Here is a 21,288-nt window from a genome sequence, read left to right on the forward strand (position 1 = left end):
CACATGCAGCTGCTGGTGTGACCTTGGGCCAGTCGCAGTTCTCTCGGAGCTGTTCTCCCAAGACCAGTTCTCTCTCAGTCCCCCCTACATTACATGGTGTCAGTTGTGGAGAGAGGAAGGGAAGGAGATTGTAAACCGCTCTGAGACGCCGACAGAAGGGTGGGGTATAAATCCAGTCTCTTCTTTTCGCAAACACCGTTGTTCAGGATTGCATATTGGCAGGGCTTTTTTTGTAGCAGGAACTCCTTTGCATATAAGGCCACACCCCCGTGATGTGGCCAGTCCTCCAAGAGCTTACAGTAGGCCCTGTACTAAGAGCCTAATATACAAAGGAGTTCCAGCTACAAAAAAAGCCCTGCGTATAGGAATGAAGAGGAAAATGGGATTCTGTGTTGCGCTTTGGAGTTGGGCCTGGCTTGGTGAACGAACCTGCTGTTTTTCTTCTGTGTATTTGTAGAGCCTTCGGACGATGAGTGGGAAGAGCTGTCCAGTAGTGACGAGAGTGATGCCTTCTTAGAAAATTCCTTTGAAGAAGGCGGGAAGTTGATGTCACCCCTTTGCCTGTCTGCCGAGGTCCATACGGCTCTCATGAACCACCTGGTTCCCAAGAAGGTAGTTCATCTGGGCCTGAGTCACGTGATAGAGTCCAAATAATCATATGACTGCTTGTGTGTGCTCAGTGAAGCTTTGGATTAGTTTCTGCAACCATGCTGACCTAGCTCTCCATTTAAAAAAAAAATCACTTTTACGATATGTATGAGCATTTTCTTCTTATTTTTAAAAGAAAACAAAACCCCCCAAAAGTTGTAATGTATACCAGGTGGCACACACAACCCCTGTCCAGTTCAGTTTATTATTACAGTCATTAGCAAGAACATTTTAGTCATCTGGAACAACTTTAAAAGTAACTTATAAAAAGTTCTGCAAAGAATCCCTGTCCAAAGTAGATAGATCCAGGGGGGCAGCCGGGTTGGTCTGAAGCAGTAGAACAAAGTAGGAGTCCAGTAGCACCTTTAAGACCAACAAAGTTTTATTCAGAATGTAAGATTTCATATGCATGCATACTTCTTCAGACGATGGAATGGGGTACAGTGAGCAGACCTTACATATAGAAGATGACTGCAGATTTATACCCCGCCCTTCTCTCTGAATCACTCAGAGAGGCTTACAATCCTCTATTTCTTATCCCCCCCCAAAAAACAGACACCCTGTGAGGTGGGTGGAGCTGAGAGGGCTCTCACAGCAGCTACCCTTTTAAGGACAACTCCTGCAATAGCTCTGGCTGACCCAAGGCCATTCCAGCAGCAAGTGGAGGAGTGGGGAATCAAACCCGGTTCTCCCAGATAAGAGTCCACACACTTAACCACTACTCCAAACTGGCTCTCTGTATATAGCTTAAGCTGTATGTAAGTTCTGCTCACTGTACCCCCTTCCCTCGTCTGAAGAAGTATGCACGCATATGAAAGTTTACATCCTGTCCAAAGTAGCCCTTTAATTTGCGGAACTTGCTGCCGCAGGATTTGGTGATGGCTACTTGTTTAGATGGCTTTAAAAGGGGATGAGTTAAATTCAGAGAAGATAGGCCTGTTAACAGCTTTTACCTGTGGTAGCTAAATGGAACCTCCCTGTCCAGATACAGTGTACCTCGAGATACCAGTTGCCAGGGTCAGCTGCTGTGTGTGTGTGTGTGTGAGAGGGTTTTGGCCTCTGAGCACCTTCTTCCAGAATATTGCTCCATCTGTCTCCTCTCAAGCACAGAGGCAATGGAGTATAATGGCAGGGTCTCCGTCAGTGTTCCCTCTAAGCTGAGTTAGTGTGAGCCAGTTTGGTGTAGTGGTTAAGTGTGCAGACTCTTATCTGGTCGAACCGGGTTTGATTCCTCAGTCTTCCACTTGCAGCTGCGGGAATGGCCTTGGGTCACTAGTAGGAGTTGTCCTTGAAAGGGCAGCTTCTGTGAGAGCTCTCTCAGCCCCAACCTTTTCACAGGGTGTTTGTTGTGGGGGAGGAAGGTAAAGGAGATTGTGAGCCGCTCTGAGATTCAGAGTGGAGGGCGGGATACAAATCCAATCTTGTTGTCGTTTCCTCCTCCTCAGTTTTATAGCCTCCGGCTCACACATTTTTGTCTTAGCTCAGGAAAAATGGCTCGAGAGCAAGCTAATTTATATGCAGTGGCTCACAACCTTAATGCCAGTAGCTCACAAAGTAGAATTTTTGCTCACAAGACTCCACAGCTTAGAGGGAGCATTGGTCTCCGTTAATTACTCTCGGCATCCCACAATTAAACATACACCTGTCCCTCAATCTCCAGTATTACATATTTATTTCCTTCACTATGTTTTCCCTTGGAATTAAACCCAAACAAATGGTGAGCCTATAAACTATAAAGCATGCAAAATAGTACAGAGTTCTAAACGTACCCCGTTTCATTGTCTGACAATGTGTACATGTGGATGAAACTTACATTCTAAATAAAACTTTGTTGGTCTTAAAGGTGCTCCTGAACCCCAGCTTTGTTCTGTCCCTGAACATGGTTCTCTCGGCTGATTTCATGATGAAGTCTAACAGCTCACTTCTTTTTTACCCCCTAGATACTTGAAAAAACAGCTTTCCCCAACAGTGCTGCCATTGACATCTGTACACGCAGTCCGACTTGGAAGCCAATTATTAAAAAGTAGGAGCTGTCCCCTTTCTTGATGTGTGTAATTTAATAAGACTGAACCCCCACCTCACCCACTGTGCCTTTCTTGAAGCTTTGGGAGGTAACCGGCTGGCTGCTTGGGTGTGTTGTGTCCTTGGACTGGGTGGATTTTTTTTTTTGTCCAAACCATCAATGCAGTCCTGACCTCCTTTCGTAGATTTAGGTGTCTTGATACAGTGGAATAACTCTGCAGAGGACTGAGCCATTTCTGGCACTATGGAGAGAGAAGGACTGGAGCTTTCCCTTCCACCTACTCCCATCCTTATGAACCTAACCATCTGTTATAGCCATCTTTGGGGGCCCTGCTCTAGAAGTCCCTGACATCAGATGGGTGGCAACCCAAGACAGGGCCTTCTTGGTCATGGCATCAAAACTGTGCAATTCCATGCCCTGAAGAGATTTTTCTCTTCCCTTTTACTGTGGTCTTCCGCCAGCAGGTGAAGTCTTTTCCATTTCCTTTGGTGCTTGCTTATTGACTGTCTTTACCAGGGGTGGCCAAACTTGCTTAACATAAGAGCCACGTAGAATATACATCAGATATTTGAGAGTTGCAAGACAGGAAGGCAAATAGATGGATGGAGGGAGGAGGGAGAGAGAGGTGGAAAGAAAGCAACTTTAAGTTTGCTTCTCTAAGCCACCGACTGGCTCGACTTTGAGAAGTGATTTAAAGAGAGAAATGCCTTCTCCAAGCTGGCCGATGGGGTAGTGGGGGCTTCAAGAGCCACACAACATGTGTGAAAGAGCCACATGTGGCTCTCAAGCCACAGTTTGGCCACCCCTGGTCTGGAGTGTAACAGAACAGGTGACTTGATGACTGGCTTTTAAGCAGGTTTGCATATTTTGTGTGTGTGCATGCAGTGCCGTCTGTGCTATGAATTCTGCCTTGTGGTGGGGGTGGGGGGAGGGGCTTCACTAGATATCCTGTCTTCTCTTTTTCCTCCCTCTACCCAAATCTGTAAGGCCCTCTTCGTTAGCTGTGGCACTAATCTGGTCTCTCGATTCATTCCAGGCTGAACATGGTGCAATACAGGGCTCTGACCTGCCTCCACAGTATCCTGTTGGTGTCCGATGTGGATTGCCTTGGGGGTGCTTCAGTTCTCCAGTTTCTGGCACAGCACTTGTCGCAGTTGATTTTCTCCCAGCCAGGTGTGTGTGAGGCCTTCATACCTGCTAAATCCCGTTTGCCAAGTCTCTGATTCTTCCTTTCGTCTTCTCTTGCTGTTGGCCAAGATCTCCCTCTACTGTTCGGATCAGCTCCTGAAACTTTTGCTGTGTGGTCCTTATGATATATTGAGCAACAGTGCACGTTCACACTTCCTTAGGGGAGTGTGATGGTCCAAACTTGTGGTCTTGGGAGCGCCTGAATAGAATAGACCAGGGGTGGCCAAACCTGCTTAATGTAAGAGCCACATAGAATAAACGTCAGATGTTTGAGAGCCACAAGCCATTAATGCCAGCTGTTTGAGAGCTGCAAGGAAGAAAGGAAATAGAGGGAGAAGGGGAAAGAAAGCAACTCTAACTTTGCATGCATTTCCCAAGTCGCCAGCTGGCTTGACTCAGATTTAAAGGGAGAAATGCCTTCTCCAAGCCGGCCAATAGGGCAGTGGGGGCTTCGAGAGCCACACAATATGTGTGAAAGAGCCACATGTGGCTCCCGAGCCACAGTTTGGCCACCCCTGGAATAGACACAGAGCCCCAGGCTATGAGTTCGGGCAGCTGGGAAGGCTGACTCGCATCGAAACTTTAGGCCTTCCTTATTAAGCATCTTCAGGGGAAACTTACAGCAGTGTCGCTAATCTGGGTGATCGTGTATTGATGAGCTACACAGTAATAAATTGGGGATGGCAGGCAGGTGATGTACACTGATGCAGAATCTGGCAGATAGTTGTTTTCTAGGTCGGTGATTCTCAGTCAGTCGTACACACTGGAATGCAGAAGTGGTCTAAGCAGGGTTTTTATTGTAGCAGGAACTCCTTTGTATATTAGCCCCCCCCCCAATATAGCTAATCCCCCCAGAGCTTAAAGGGCTCTTCTTATAGGGCCTACTGTAAGCTCTTGGGGGATTGGCTACATCAGAGGGGTGTGGCCAAATATGCAAAGGAGTTCCTGCTACAAAGAAAAGCCCTGGGTCTAAGTAAGCTGCAAGGGTTTTAGAACTGTTATTAAGAATTTATTCTCCCTCAAACCCCATGTCTACTTACTGCATTTTGTGGTCAAGGCCATCACCCTGTGTCAGATTTCCAAAGGCTCAAAAAGGTTGGGAACTCCGACATAAGCAATTCAGAAGGGCAATGGAAAATCCCTGGCAAGTAGGGTCAGCTAGAAACAATACTTCAAAAGACGCTTATTGCTGAGCATGGGAAACAGGGATCAGGAGAAACACTGAGTGTCTGAAATGACTACTAGAGGAAGTGCCATAGCTCAGTAGTAGAGCATCTGCTTGGCATGCAGAAGGTCTCAGGTTCAATTCTTGGCATCTCCAGGGCTTTTTTGTAGCAGAAACTCTTTTGCATATTAGGCCACACACCCCTGATGTAGCCAATCCTCCAAGAGCTTAGAACAGGGCCTACTGTAAGCTTCAACAGCATTGGCTACATCAGGGGTGTGGCCTAATATGCAAAGGAGTTCCTGCTACAAACAACAGCCGTGGGCATCTCCAATTAACGAACCTGGCCGTAGGTGATGTGAAAGACCTCTACCTGAGACCCTGGAAAGCAGCTGCCAGTCTGACTGGGCAGCACTAGGGGTGGAATTCTAGTAGGAGCTCCTTTGCATATTTGGTCACACCCCAGATGGGTGTGGTCTAAAAGAGCTTTTAAGGCTACATCAGGGGTGTGTGGCCTAATATGCAAAGGAGCTCCTGCTAGAATTCCACCCCTGGGCAGTACTGATGTTGATGGACCAATGCTCTGAGTCAGTAAAGGGCAGCTGCGTGCCAAAAGGTCACAGATGGATCATCCGTGGCAGGTAGGACCACCAGGAAAGCCATGTTCAATAATCTTGCTGGTGAGCAGAGGAAATGGGGAACAGGAGAAAAGCCAAATGTCCAAGGTTGCTCTTAGCAGTCCAAAAGTCACAGACAGATAATCCACAGTCAGTGGAGTCGCAGAAGGTGGAGCCATTGACAAAATGGCTGCTGCAGGAGGCGGAGCCATTGACAAAATGTCAGGGACAGCAGTTACCTATAACTCTAATAGTAATCCTTCAGTATTTCAAGCAGAAGCTTTGTTGAATGGGAATGCCTTTTAATCCGTACAGCCAATCGGAAGCTGTGCTGGGCAAAACCTGCACCTAGTCCCGCCCACTTTCTAAAAGCACTTGGCATGCACCTTGTTGTGGAGCTCTGGTTTATGTCCCTAAAACTTCCCATCCATGGTAAATATAACAACAGAATGTCTGCAAATATGGGGAGTTCTGTAACAAAGTGATTGGTGGGATGTAGGATACAAAAGGTTGAAAACTACCACTGGAGGTAGGGGGGGTGGCTTTGGGTGGTGTGTGTTTAGAGGAAGAGAAGTGCATCGAACACTGAAATGTGCACCTTTGAAATATTCCCTTCCATACTTACGAATTGCGTATCTTTGCAAAAATACGTATATTTCTGCAAATCTCTGGCTCACGGTACAGTTGTTAGCTTGCTTTCTGTGGATGCTGTGCCTTTTGCATTGCGGTTTGTGTGTTCTGAGGTTTCTGTGGCTTTTTACTTTTTTTCGGGCAGAGTTTTCTAAGCAAACGGAATTTCTGGAAGCCGTCACCAGCGCCATGCGGGCTCTTTTACAAATGATGGCGTCGAATAATATACCTCAGGTGAGATGGTTTTCCCTTTCGATTTCGTTTAAAACGTGCTCTGTTGTCACGGTGCTGAAATTAGGCCTGCTTGTGTTACTGCAAAATCTCCAAACTGGAGTCTGAGCAGCCCTGTTTCTGGAAGTCTGTTGTGGTTGAGAGAAGTACAGTTCTCTCCCCCACCCCTCAACCGCTTGGAAAGTGAATGGGAAGAGGTTCTGTTGCTAAGCTTTTAAATGGCAGAAATGATAAAATTAAGCCCAAAGTAAACAACTCTTCTGTTTCTCTCTGAGAAGCTGCTTTATATCAAAATTTAAAAGTTTTGTAAATCGTTGTGATGTCTTTCCCCCCCTGGAATTACAGCCCATTCCTAGACGACAGAGATCAGTTCGTGTGGAGAAAATGGCTGCTTTGGAGGGTGAAGCCTTTGGCTTTGTACCCCGTTGAGGCGTCTGTCCTCCCCAGGCTCCGCCCCCAAATCTCCAGGAGTTTCCCAGCCTGGATCTGGCAGCCCTTACTGCCCCATCCCTCACCGGCGGCTGTGGGAACCTGGCAACCCGACGCCTGGTACCCCATCACACCAAAACAAGAATCCAACGCTGGGCTTTGCACACTGGAGAATTAATTTGGAACAGGGAATGGATTTATGCCTCCTCCAGTGATCCCCTTGCGTGCATCCCTTTCAGTTTCTCCGACAGTAGTAGAAAAGAGCAAGACTCCAGTAGCCCTTAAAGACTAACAAAATTTGGGGGTAGGGTTGGAGCTTTCATGAGTCACTGCTCACTTATTACAGTGACTCATGAAAACTCATCCCCTACCACAAAACTTGTTAGTCTTTGAGGTGCTGTTGGGCTCTTGCTCTTTTCTACTGCTACACAACTAACCATATTGAATTTGGGGCACATTTTTTAGGTCTTTCCCTGTCTGTAAAGATGCCCACATCAGAAATATGGAGAAGCAGGGGGGAGTTTTAATATGCGCCACTGAACTCAGGCAGAATATTTTTACCTCAGGTGCTGTTCTTTGCAGGGGTGGAATTCTAGCAGGAGTTCCTTTGCATATTAGGTCGCACACCCCTGATGTAGCCAATCCTCCAAGAGCTTACAAGGCTCTTTTTTGTAAGCTATTGAAGGATTGGCTATATATGGGGTGTGTGGCCTAATATGCAAAGGAGCTCCTGCTAGAATTCCACCCTTGGTTCTCTGTCACCGGCAGAGAGGGCATCTGCGATGAGAGCTATGAAGTACATAGGGTTTAGCCACTGGGTGTCCCGTTACAAACTGAAACAAAAATCTCTTTGCTTAAATCTGTGTCAGGGGTCGTTTTGTAGAAAAATAGGTGGTGGAGCTCATTAGCATATGCCCCCCCCCCCAGCCAAAAGCAACCTGACACAAGAAAAGAGAGCCTCAAGTGAGTGATGTCTGCTTGGGCTGGCTAGAGATCCAGCCAGCTGAAGCAGGCCTTGCTCACCTGGGGCTCTTCTGCCCCCTCCACCCCAGTCAAAGGACCAGCAAGCCACCTACCACCCGAAATCACATAAGAAGTGGAGAAAGGGTGGCATGGGCTTCTCCGGGGGTTAATGAGGGCTACTGGGGGTGTGGCAAAGCCCCTGGTGGCTGGCTGGCTGCCTGCTCTCCTAATCCAGGGATTGTTATGCAGCTGCACCTACTATTCAGTGGACAAGGTAGGTGGAGAGGAGGGGGGGACTGTCAGAAAGGTTCAGGAGCTGCGCTCCTGCAAGCTCCTGCTGAATTCGAGGCCTGACCTGTGTGTTTTTCCCCACCTTCTTCTATTAAACAGAATGGAGCACTTAAGAGAGCTTTATTTGTTTTGGGGCTTGTGTGTTTAAACAGTGCACCACTCCTGAGCAACTGATGACTTTGTGCGAAGCTGGTATTCAAAGTGACAATGTCGGCGTTCGGGTCAACGTCGTCAGCATTCTGGGCATTGCCGGCAGCGTGCTATCTAAATTGGAAGACACCGTGGAGACGCTAAAGGTTTGCGCGTTCATGCTACTGGGCGGGGCATCCTCCTCCCGCTATGCTGTTGCCCAAAAGGTTTATTTTGGGGGAATATCTTTCCTCGTCGTTTCAGATGATTGGGAAATTCCTCCTCGAAGTTGCCACGAAAGACCCTTCTCTGGTGGTTGCGGGAGAAGCTCTGGATGCCCTTTTCGACGTCTTCGCTGACGGGAAGGAAGCGGAGAGGGCGGCGGAGCAAATTAAACTGCTTTCGGCCCTTAAGGAATTCCAGCCGGTTTTCAGATTGCGAGTAAGCACGTCACGTCGTGGCGGTTTACATTTTACTTTATTTTTTAAAAAAGAATGACATGTTGTTATACCTCAGAGAGCCGGTTTGATGTAGTGCTTAAGTGTGCGGTCTCTTACCTGGGAGAACCGGGTTTGATTCCCCACTCTTCCACTTGCAGCTTGGGTTACCCATAGCTCTTGCAGGAGTTGTTCTTGAAAGGGCAGCTCCTGTCAGAGCTCTCTCTCAGCCCCACCTCCTCACAGGGTGTCTGTTGCGGAGGAAGAAAATAAGGGAGATTGTAAGCTGCTCTGAGACTCTGATTCAGAGAGAAAGGCGGGGTATAAATCTACGGTCGTCTTCTCATGGGTGCTGAAATAATGTTTGAGTGATGGAGGCGGGCAACGGTTATGTGAACGGAAGAAGGGTTAGTGCTCTCATGATCTGCCTAAGTTCACAGAAACAGTTAAGGGGCCGGGTTATATAGGCACTTCCACCACACAATTGCAGGGAGTTATTGATCGAACTCACCTCAAGACCAATCAGCAGTACTTTTCTGTGGAATAGTATTCCTACCTTCTCAAATTCAGTACTTTGTGTACAGTCATAACTTTTGTTCAGCTTGCAGGTCACCAGCAGCAATTCTCGGAGTTCAGTGTGGTATACATGGATTCCCCTTTCTTAGTTTCTCCTCACAGCAACTGTGAGATAGATTAATTTAGGGGTGGATATGGGGATTGAAACCCAATGTTCCTTCTCAATGTCCAGCACTCTCCCATAACATGTTGCTCTCCTTGTGCATTTTAAAAGGAGGTAGTATTTACTGAAAATAGCCTTCTTTGGTTCCATTGGTGATCCAGGGTAGTGTTTTACCTAGAATGGGTTCTTAGTTGTGGTTTTGGTTAATTCAAAAAGGTTTTAATTGATAATCTGTATTTGGAGAGCGTCTCCTCGTTTAAACTTGTGATCCTCTAACTCAGCGGTCCCCAACCTTTTTGGCACTAGGGATCAGTTTTGCGGAAGACAGTTTTTTCCAGGGACCGGGTGTGTGTGTGTGGGATAGTTTCGGAATGATACAATTGTGCACTTTGTTTCTATTAGTTTCGTTTGATGGTTGAGTGTATGGACTCTTATCTGGGAGAACTGGGCTTGATTTCCCACTCCTCCACTTGCAGCTGCTGGAATGGTCTTGGGTCATCCATAGCTCTCGCAAGAGTTGTCCTTGAAAGGGCAGCTTCTGTAAGAACTCTCTCAGCCCCACCCACCTCACAGGGTGTCTGTTGTGGGGGAGGAAGATAAAGGAGATTGTGAGTCTCTCTAAGATTCGGAGTGGAGGGCAGGATATAAATCCAATGTCGTCGTCTTCTTATTGCTAGATTGTAATATATAATGAAATAATTATACAACTCAAGGCCCAGTTGCTAACAGGCCATGGACCGGGGGTTGGGGATCCCTGCTCTAACTTACCTTTTTGGGGGAGGGGAAAAGCTTGTTAGTTGGTCAGGTGACATCTGAGCCCGCCTCGGTGGGGTAGGGCGGGATATAAATGAAATGACATCTGAGTTTGGATTTTTAAAGGACCGCATATTATATTACTATCTTAATGGAGCTACCTATACAGGAGCACATTCAACCTGTGCTGGAAACGTTACACTGGTTGCCTGTGGCGTTCCAGATTCGCTTCAAGGTGCTGGTCATACCCTATATGGCCTGGGACCTGCCTACCTTCAGGACTGCCTCTCCCCATACGTACCCAGAGAACACCACGTTTGGGGTCCCAAAATCTTAAGATCCCCGGACCAAAAAAAGCTCGATTGTCCACCACCGGAGCCAGAGCGTTCTCAGTAATAGGGTTCTGCAGGGCTTGAGCCGCCTAGGCGGGGAGGGCGGGATAGAAATAAAAGTTATTATTATTATTATTGTTATTATTGTTATTATTATTATGTAAGACCGAACTGTTCAAACTCACTTTCAACGGTTAAGGGGCGGTGGCTGTTATTCCAAAGCGCCGACAATCTCACTGAACCAATATAATTGAAACCAGAACATCAGAATAACCAGAACATCAACGTGCATCTTGGACTTTTATTGTCAGTAAAATGTATGGAAATGATTTTATTGCATATGCTGTTTTTTTAATATTTTATGTTGTTTTAAACTGTTGTTAGCTGCTCTGAGCCCGTCAGGAGAGGGTGGAATATAAATTTGACAAAATAAACAATAAATGTTTATTAGATGGCTTAGACAGCATCTGGACTTGCAAACTGAAGAATGTCAGTGAAAATGAGCACTGTATTTCGATTTCAGATGCGGAAAGAAGGGAAAGGACAGTACAGCACTGACCAGCTGTGTGTGCTGGACAACGTGAAACTGAATTTAAGAAGATTTATTGCCTATCTGGAGAAGCTGGAAAAGAAATAACAACATAGAGTTCTATTTAGAGCAATTCTGTAAAGCTATATTTTTATTATGGTTTTGTTAAATGCTGTAGTTTGAATTGTAGCAACTTGCAGTAACTGGGAGGGGGAAAGGGTGGTGATTTTGCTTTCGATGTTGCATTTTTAAAAAAATGTTTCGGGAAGGAGGCGGTTGATGCAATAGTAAATTGAGATTTGGAGTATGCCGTTGCCACATCATTTGATGAAATCTGATGCCAGGATGTGCCCTTAAGTCAGGGCTGGATCCTGTATGACACTTTGGTTTCTTGAAGAGCCAGAATCAAACTTTCTAGGACTGGTTTGCCTAGAACAATATTAGTATTTGAGTTCCCTGGACGTCAGCACACTATATTTCTAAGTTACTGGGTACTTGGGATTTTTTCCAATTCTCCTTTTGAAGTCCTGGGGTAGATACAAAGTTCTCAGTCTGCTAAACATGGTCAGCAAATTGGGATAACACTCATGCGTTTTTTTCCCTGCGTACACCTTTCCTTTTCAGAAATAATCATGCTGCAGTTAGGGTCTGTTTGATGCTAACATTAAGCCGTGGTTAATTCAAACCAGAGTTTGCAACACTGGTCAGAACTGAGTATGCTGATTCTGGTTTAGCCTAACCATATTTAACGTTAGAACAAAGTAGGAGTCAAGTACACCTTTAAGACCAACGAAGTTTTATTCAGAACTTTGTTGGTTTTAAAGGTACACTTGACTCCTACTTTGTTCTACTGCTTCAGACCAACACGGCTGCTCAGTTGGGGAAAAAAATCCACCGATTTCCAGCTAATACAGGTGTATTTCTGATCACTATATCTGTATTGCCTGGAAATTGGTGGGTTTTATCGTTGTGTCCTGGTACAGCTGTCTGTGAGGAAGAAATCTGAACAGCTTAATTAGTTATGCAGGGTCTTGTTCCTTGCCTTCTAGACACAAAGAGCTACAGGATTTTACTCACAGTTTTTGAAGGTGTCTATATAGCAGAGGTTCTGTGCAGAATAATCCTTAATACTTGCCTCTGTTTACCTTTTTGTGATACGAACTGTTTCCATCCTGCCCTTCAGATTGGCATTTTAGAATACTTCACAAAAGTCAAGCATGATATTATGTCTACTTTTTTTTTTCCAACTGGGATGGATTTTTTAAAAAGGCCATTTGACTTTTTTGCCCAGTAGAATGTACAGTCTGCTAGAGTTTGAAATGGTAAAGTCATGGAAATCGCCTCAAAGACAACTATTTTTGTACTAAAAATATAAAGGTTTTTTTAAAAAATACTTTTAAAAATTAAAATGCACATAATGGGGATCATGAGGATATCGAACGAAGCTTGTGTAATGGGAAAGCCAGCGTTTTAAAATTCTTCGCCACAAGGATGTATGACAAGGAAGATGCCTTCCTATATACGAAGAACTTTTTAACATAGTAATGCTTAATTTGGAAACCATCGGAATTATTTTAAAAACATGACATGAGGTGACATTGGAATGAGCAAGTTATTTGGTACGTTTAGTAACATTTTTATCTGGCATTTCGTATCAAGCTCATTTGAAGAGTCGCTTTAAAAGTTTACACGTGTTCTGTGAATCTGTTCATTTTCATTTGCCAGGTTCTTGTTTGTATAAATGTTCTGCACATGATTTGTTAGAAGCTGAGTTGCAGGGTGATATATCTACTTTTTATTAGTAAGTATAATAAAAAGTAGAGATATCACCCTGCCAACAAAGGTCCGTATAGTCAAAGTTATGGTATTCCCAGTGGTAATGTATGGTTGTGAGAGTTGGACCATAAAGAAGGCCGAGTGCAGAAGAATAGATGCTTTCGAGCTGTGGTGCTGGAGAAGAATCTTGAAAGTCCCTTGGACTGCAAGAAGATCCAATCAGTCAGTCCTAAGGGAAATCAACCCTGACTGTTCCCTGGAAGATCAAATGCTGACGCTGAAGCTCAAATACTTTGGCCACCAAATGAGAAGGGAGCACTCACTGGAGAAAATCCTGATGCTAGGAAAGACAGAAGGCAAAAGAAGAAGGGGACGGCAAACGAGATGTCTGGACAGCGTTACTGATGTAACTAACATGAATTTGAGCAGACTTCGGAGGATGGTGGAAGACAGGAGGGCCTGGTGTGACTTTGTCCATGGGGTCGCAAAGAGTCGGACTCGACTGTGTGACTGAACAACAACAAAAGAGTTATCCATGGATCTCGTAACAGGTGCTTTCCCTGTGTTGAAGGTATTTGATCCATATATACTATAGCTGTGATCATACATGCTAAATAATGCAGTTTCAGTCCAAATCAATGCACTTTCCAACTGGATTTTACTGTGTGAACTGGCAAAATCCAGTTTGAAAGTGGATTGAAATTGCATTATTTAGCACGTGTGATCGCAGCCCAGGTGTATATTTTATTTCCCATCCACCAGTGTCACAACAGGCCTTTGTCGTATGTGATTTTTGACCTTCCAGGCTAAAAATCTGTCAAGATGCACCCTTCTGCTCTATTAATACCGAGAGTAACAAGACATTTATACCAAAAAGGGAAAGAGTCTGCATCTAAACAAATTACATTGCTGACATTTTGTGCCGCATTCCAGAAAATGAGAGATTGGGCATTCTGGTTACCATCTGGCAGGGATGTTCTGGTTACCATCTGACAGGAGTTCCCAGGAATTCATGAGGAAGTAACTGCACCTCTTTGGATGTGATAATCACATCCCGTTGGCCACATTCCTAGTTTCACAAGTACATCCTCTTGGCAGCTCTCTATCAGAGGTGCTCTGCATATTTTGCATGGGCGGAAATCATATGGTCCTCGTCGAGATTAACGAGTGGTTGGCTGTTCAGAATTGCTGTCTTTGTTTTCCCGTGTCCCTTGATCCTTTCGAATAAAAAATTCATCTTTTTTGGAGGGGGGGGGGGGTCATGTAATGGAAAATGTGCAGAAGCAATGCCCATCCTGAATATCACCCAGAAATGTATAGGATGGTGTATGAATTCCAGGTAGAACGTTTTCCTCTAAACATCTAAAAAGTTAAAGGTAGTCCCCTGTGCAAGCACCAGTCGTTACCAGCCCATGGGGTGACGTCGCATCACAATGTTTTCACGGCAGACTTTTTAACAGGGCGGTTTGCCATTGCCTTCCCCAGTCATCTCCACTTTCCCCCCAGCAAGCTGGGTACTCATTTTACCGACCTCGGAAGAATGGAAGGCTGAGTCGACCTTGAGCCGGCTACTTGAACCCAGCTTCCGCTGAGATCAAACTCAGGTCGTGAGCAGAGAGCTCAGACTGCAGTACTGCAGCTTTACCACTCTATGCCACATTGACCCATCTTTTAATTGTTTTGGAGGCTTGTCAAGAATCAAGGAAATTTCATGGTATCTGTGGAGGCGTAGAGCTTCTGCCTCTTCATGTTGCCAAAACGGGTGTCACTTTCATGTCGCTAAATAGAAACAAAAAAGTAAGTTAACAGTATCTGCTGCTGCTAATTGTCTCTTGTTGTGGGAAGTGCCGCACGGTATTGAAGAAAAGTCAAGTGTCGACACAGTAAAAAAATGTTTGTCACAATCTGTTCAAAGCTATTTTGATCCTATGTGCAGAGATGGAGAATCTGTGTGAGGCTTTTAATGGGGTGGGGGGGTGGGAGAAAGGGAATGCTCGCTTCATTTTATCTGATGGGATTTGAGCAACTTTAACGAAAAGTTCTTCCCTTCGCCAGTTAACTTGGTTCTCGTGTTTATTTCTCGAGAACCTTCTGCATTGTGTGGGCAAGAGAGGCTTTTTCAGTCAACCAGCAACCTAAGTCTCACTGCTGTAAAGAATAATGGAATGTCAAAATTGGTGATAGGCTGTCTACAGGTCTGTATCGGGAATACCACAGCTTGTAAACAAAATCAATCCTTGTAGTAGATATGCTGGAATTCATCCAGGGGTATATGTCCTAATTCCTTTTCAATCCATGATAAGCTACTGTTAAATTGTGTACATGAGCTGGGTGTTTTTAACCCAATTTTTCTCCCTCCAGTTCACCTAGTAAACAACAGAGCTGTAGAGAACAGCCAGAATGTATGCTTGTTAGCTGGTCATTTTTTCTCCAGTCTTGGGAGTACTGCTGAGTGCCTTCTGGGATACCATCCAAGAATTAATTTGTGAAAAGCCATTTCTTTGGAGGGCAATTCATCACAAATGTACTATTAAATGGAAAGGACTTTAAATGACATCAAGATGTGGTATACATGCATGAAACAGAGATAACGTGATCTGTACCATGCAGGAGTTGTTGGCTTGCAATGGCCTTTATGTTGACACTTGGCACTTTGGCGGCGGTTTGACATGATGGTTGAGACGCTTTCTGGAAGTCTCCATTCCATGTTCCCTTTTATTCTTTGTGCAAATGTATATAAGTATGGGGGAAGGGCTTCTCAGAGATACAATCAGGATGCTTTGGTGTCTAAATCAGGGGTGGCCAAACTTGCTTAATGTAAAAGCCACATCAAATAAATGTCAGATGCTTGAGAGCTGGAAGGAAGGCAAATAGATGGGGAAGAGGGAGGGAGAGGTGGAAAGAAAGAAGCTTTAAATGCATTCTTCAAGCTGCCAATTGGCTTGGCTTGGAAAAGTGATTTAAATAGACAAAAGCCTTCTCCAAGCCAGCTGACAGGGTGGTGGGGGCTTTGAGACCCACATAATATGTGTAGAGAGCCAGTTTGGTGTAGTGGTTAAGTGTGCAGACTCTTATCTGGGAGAACTGGGTTTGATTTCCCACTCCTCCACTTGCAGCTGCTGGAATGGCCTTGGGTTAGCCATAGCTCTGGCAGAGGTTGTCCTAGAAAGGGCAGCTTCTGGTGCTTTCTTTGTATTTATCCCATGGGATTCAGGGAACAGAGCAAAGCAAGCTGTGTCTCTTTCCTTCCTTCCCCCAGGGGACAGAGGGAAAGGAACCTCAGCCAATAGAATGAAGAGAGACTTGCTCAGTAGCTCTGCTGTGCAATTCAAAGGCCGGGCAAAGCAAGTTTTGCCTCCCCCCTTCCTCCCTGAGGGAGGAGCCTCAGCCAATGGAGAAAGTAGAGGTTTTGCTCTGTAGCTCCTGTGCAATTGAGCAAAATTGGCAAAGCAAGCTGTTATGCAGAAGCAGGGCCAGATTAACAATTAGGCCAAGTATGCACTGGCCTATGAGGCCCCCACACCTTTAGGGGCCCTGGGCTGGACCCCCCCCCCCAGGTTATCCCCCTGCTTGCAGTCCTCCCAGCCTGCACTTGCAGCCAGCAGCTGAGCCACTCTCTGCCTGACTTGCCTGGTGCGGCTGCTGCTGGCGTCATCATCAAGTTTGCCTCTCTCTGCCTCTCCCACGCAGTTTAGTAAAAAGGGCTTTTAAGAAGGTGGCTGCAGCAGGGGCCATGGGTGGTGGGGCGGGCTCTCCAACTCTGAGATAATTTGCGAGGGGGCCCCTGAGATTTTGACTGCCTAGGAGCCTCCACAGGGTTTAATCCAGCACTGTGCAGAAGGAAGCAGATGACATCCAGTTGCCCTGGGGGCCTGATAGGAGCCCTCTGGGAGCCCGATTTGGCCCCCGGGCCACATGTTTGACACCCCTGATGTAGGGCTTTAAAGACCACCAATAGCACCTTGAATTGGCAAGGTGGCCACTACACCAGTCAAAAGCAACCCAACGCAAGAAAAGAGAGCCCCAGGCAAATGAGGCCTGTTTGGGCTGGCAAGAGATCCAGCCAGCCCAAGCAGGCTTCACTCTCCTGGGGCTCTCCTGCCCCTCCCCCCAAAGTCAAAAGGCCAGCAAGCCACCAGTCACCGAAAAATCACAGTGGGGAAAGGGTGGCACGGACTTCTCCAGGCTGCTGGGGGCATGGCAAAACTGGTGACTGGCTGGCTCTCCTAATCCAGGGATTAAGCAGCTGCATCTACGACTCAATGGACAAAATAGGTGGGGAGGAGGAGGCGGGGCCCTGTTAGAAAGGTTCAGGAGCTGCGCTACTGTGAGCTCCTGCTGAATCTGAGGCCAGAATAAACTTAATCTCTAGTTACAACCCATATGATTTTTATTTCTTTGTTATATCCTGACTCTCCACACTGTTATTCTCTCTCGTGTTTTATCTCCACAACAACCCTGTAAGGTAGGCTAGGCTGAGTGTGTGTGACTGGTCCACGGTCACCCAGCGAGCTTCCACGGCAGAGTGGGATACGAACCGAAGTCACCCAAATCCTACTCCGACACATTACGTTGGCTCTCATGATAAAAGAACAATGGTGATTTTGATACCGTAAAATCTTTATTTTTTTAAAAAGGTGAGCTATCTTGAAGGCCAAGACTTGGTTTAAGATGATTGGGCAGTATAAATTTTTGTGAAGAAAACGAGGCGAAGGGAGCCCTTTTGGCACAAGTAAAAACATTTTGCAGAGTGGTTTGGTGTGGGATTGGATTACATCCTCACGTTGTGAGTGACTGTTGTCTACGGCCAAATTTCAGTGTCCTGAAACACCATCAGAATGGCAAGAGGGGAAGGGCGCTGCATGTATGCCTATGATTTTTAAGAAATTGTACACTGTAGTGAGAGGGTATATTTTCAGAACCAGTCAGAACTTTGGACCTAAAAGGATGAGAGTACGAGAATTTAGAAACTGGATTAAAAAATAAAAATATGCAATTTAAATTATTTTTAAGTGGAATAAGGCTGGCCTTTTGATACTTTATTGTAAGTCACCCTGAGTCCACTTGTGGGGTAAAAAGGTAAAGGTAGTCCCCTGGGCAAGCACTAGTCAACTCCGACTCTGGGGTGGCGTCGTATCACAACGTTTTCATGGCAAACTTTTTTAATCGGGTAGTTTGCCATTCCCTTCCCCAGTCATCTATACTCCCCCCTGGCAAGCCGGGTACTCATTTTACTGATCTCAGAAGGATGGAAGGCTAAGTTAACCTTGAGCTGGCTATCTGAACCCAGCTTCTGCCGGGATCGAGCTCAGGTCGTGAGCAGAGCTTAGGACCGCAGTACTGCAGCTTTTACCACTCTGCGCCATAGGACTCTTGCACTTCTTGTATAGGACAGGGTATAAATTAAATAAAATAAATTACTGCTCAAATTATTTGGAAAGAAAAAAGGGAGCATAGCTGGTGCCCACCTACTTTTACAACTATCCTGGGGCGTTCCCCCCCCCCCCATTACCATCTGCCTTTTGAACTTTTTAAAGAAATCTGAAAAGTTGTCTAGAAATACACTAAATAAAAAGAATATGTGGGTTATTCTGAATTGCGTCTATACTTGGGGATCAGAGAATGGTTTGCGTATTTAGCTGGTTTAAAGTTAAAATTTATTTACCCCCCTCCCCAATAACAAAACATTAGGAAGGCTATGCCCCTAACGGATGCCTTTTAACAATTTTTTAAAAAATTCCATTTTATTATGTATTTAGAATATTAGAAAGGTTATGCCCCTAATGGGTGCCTATTTTAACAATTTTTTAAAGAATTCCATTTTATTATTTATTTAGAATATTTCTAATGCTGGCGAGGCTGCTTTACAATTAAAATTATATTTTGAACTGACTGAAAGCCTTAATTGGGTCGCCATAAACCAGGTGCAACTGAACTACCACCTATTATTGACACAACATGCAATGAGAGAGGTCACACAGGAAACCAACAACATAAATCCAAGGTTACTGTGATCAAAATTACTAAATTGCACACATTTTCATGGGATTTATGGAGATGGAACATTGCTACATGTATGGGATACATCGATACCTTCAGGAATACTGTGAATTCTACGGGAATACCGTGAATTGTATTTGCAAGGATCGGACCGAGAGTTATTTTCTGTGAATATTATTTCTATGGTTTTGCCCGTCCTTACTGTAATAAACCATGTATGCATTTTAGTAATTTTGGTTACAGTAACCTTGGGTTTATGTTGTTGGTTACCTATTATCGACAGCAGGGCGTCGAATAAAAGAATTACATTATTGATAGTCGTCCTTTCTCCCTGGACTCAAGGCAGGTTACACAGAGGGTATCGACGAAAAGGGAACGTTCAATAAAATAATGAAAATATTAAAAAAATTTCTGGGTGCATTTAAGGTGAGGCTGCCCGAAAAGCGACAACTGTTTTGTCTCTACACAGAAAGGGAACATATATATTTTTAATTTTTTTTAAGGTAATAAAGTTGAGCTGAGGCGAGGAGGTTGTGCCGGGCCTGGCATCGCCCGCCATTCTTCTGCTGCAGCGGCGCACGGGGCCTTTCTCCTCACCGTGAGCAAGCTCACAGATTTTTAGCCTCCAGCTCACACATTTTTGTCTTAGCTCAGGAAAAAATATTCCAGAGCACAATAATTTACGCAGTAGCTCATAACTTTAATGCCAGTAGCTTACAAATTTAATACTAGTAGCTCACAAAGTAGAATTTTTGCTCACAAGGCTTTGCAACTTATAAGGAACATTGGTTACCAGCAGTGTTCCCTCTAAGCTGAGCTAGCATGAGCTAACTCGCAGATTTTTAGCCTCCAGTTTACACATTTTTGTCTTAGTGCAGGAAAAGGATCCCAAAGCACAATAATTTATGCAGTAGCTCACCACTTTAATGCCAGTAGCTCACAAATTTAATACTAAAATGTAAAGGTAGTCCCCTGTGCAAGCACCAGTCATTTTCGACTAGTAGCTCACAAAGTAGAATTTTTGCTCACAAGGCTCTGCAGTTTAGAGGGAACGTTACCAGTTGTATTACAAATAATAACAATTTGCCACAGAATCCTGTCTATCACAATCTGATATATACGTATATATTTTAATGTTGATTGTAAGTGAAATCATTTGTTCAATAAAATTCTTTTTATTAAAATAAAAAATAAAAGGGTAGCCTCATAGTTGTGGGTGGCCCCCCCAGGTCTCCTGGCAACCAGTGTTTTTAGACCCAGTCCGCCACTGGCTAACGTGAGCTAGCTCAGATTTTTAGCCTCCAGCTCACACATTTTTGTCTTAGCTCAGGAAAAATGATCCCAGAGCACACTAACGTATGCAGTAGCTCACAACTTTAATGCCAGTAGCTCACAAGTTTAATACTAGTAGCTCACAAAGTAGAATTTTTGCTCACAATGTTTGCAGCTTAGAGGGAACACTGGTTACCACCAGTTGTGACTTATCTTACAAATAACAACATTTTACCACAAAATCCTGTCGATCGCAATTTGATATATATATTTTAATGCTGATTGTAAGTGAAATCATGTGGTGAATAAAATTCTTTTTCTTACGAAAAAAAGGATAGCCTTATAGTTGTGGCTGTTCCCCCCCAAAGGTCTCCTGGCAACCAGTCAACCAGTGTTTTTAGACCCAGTCTGTCACTGGGTAGCGTCAGCTAGCTCACAGATTTTTAGCCTCCAGCTCACACATTTCTGTCTTGGCTCAGGAAAAAGGATCCCAGGGCACAATAATTTATGCAGTAGCTCACCACTTTAATGCCAGTAGCTCACAAGTTTAATACTAAAAAGGTCAAGGTAGTCCCCCTGTGCCAAGCATCAGTCACTGAAGACTAGTAGCTCACAAAGTAGAATTTTTGCTCACAAGACTTTGCAGCTTAGAGGGAACACTGCTTACCAATAATAACATGTTACCACAAAATCCTGTCTAGCACACTTGGATACCTATAGAGAGATATTAATGTTGATTGTAAGTGAAATCATGAGTCGAATGACATTCTTTTTATTACAAAAACAAAAGGATAGCCTTATGGTTGTGGGTGGGCCCCCCAAAGGTCTCCTGGCAACCAGTCAACCAGTGTTTTTAGACCCAGTCTGCCACTGGGTAGCGTCAGCTAGCTCACAGATTTTTAGCCTCCAGCTCACACATTTCTGTCTTGGCTCAGGAAAAATGATCCCAGAGCACAATAATTTATGCAGTAGCTCACCACTTTAATGCCAGTAGCTCACAAGTTTAATACTAAAAAAGTCAAGGTAGTCCCCCTGTGCCAAGCATCAGTCACTGAAGACTAGTAGCTCACAAAGTAGAATTTTTGCTCACAAGACTTTGCAGCTTAGAGGGAACACTGCTTACCAATAACAACATGTTACCACAAAATCCTCTCTTGCACAATTGGATACCTATAGATAGAGAGATGTTAATGTCG

At 44.8% G+C, this 21,288-nt stretch overlaps 1 protein-coding gene across 1 annotated transcript in view; it reads left to right on the plus strand.

Annotated features, from left to right (window-relative positions):
- HEATR3 (HEAT repeat containing 3) overlaps positions 1–11,351 on the plus strand; it is a 29,231-nt gene extending 17,880 nt beyond the window's left edge. Inside the window, exons 9-15 of the mRNA XM_060254267.1 lie at positions 458–612; positions 2,589–2,671; positions 3,708–3,844; positions 6,417–6,505; positions 8,338–8,481; positions 8,579–8,755; positions 11,039–11,351. Coding sequence (XP_060110250.1) covers positions 458–612; positions 2,589–2,671; positions 3,708–3,844; positions 6,417–6,505; positions 8,338–8,481; positions 8,579–8,755; positions 11,039–11,152 — 899 coding nt within the window. The 3' untranslated portion in view covers positions 11,153–11,351. The remainder of the gene's footprint in view (positions 1–457; positions 613–2,588; positions 2,672–3,707; positions 3,845–6,416; positions 6,506–8,337; positions 8,482–8,578; positions 8,756–11,038) is intronic.
- Positions 11,352–21,288: the final 9,937 nt, after the last annotated feature.

Source organism: Heteronotia binoei, chromosome 14, assembly GCF_032191835.1.
Source record: "Heteronotia binoei isolate CCM8104 ecotype False Entrance Well chromosome 14, APGP_CSIRO_Hbin_v1, whole genome shotgun sequence".
NCBI classification, from domain to species: domain Eukaryota; kingdom Metazoa; phylum Chordata; class Lepidosauria; order Squamata; family Gekkonidae; genus Heteronotia; species Heteronotia binoei.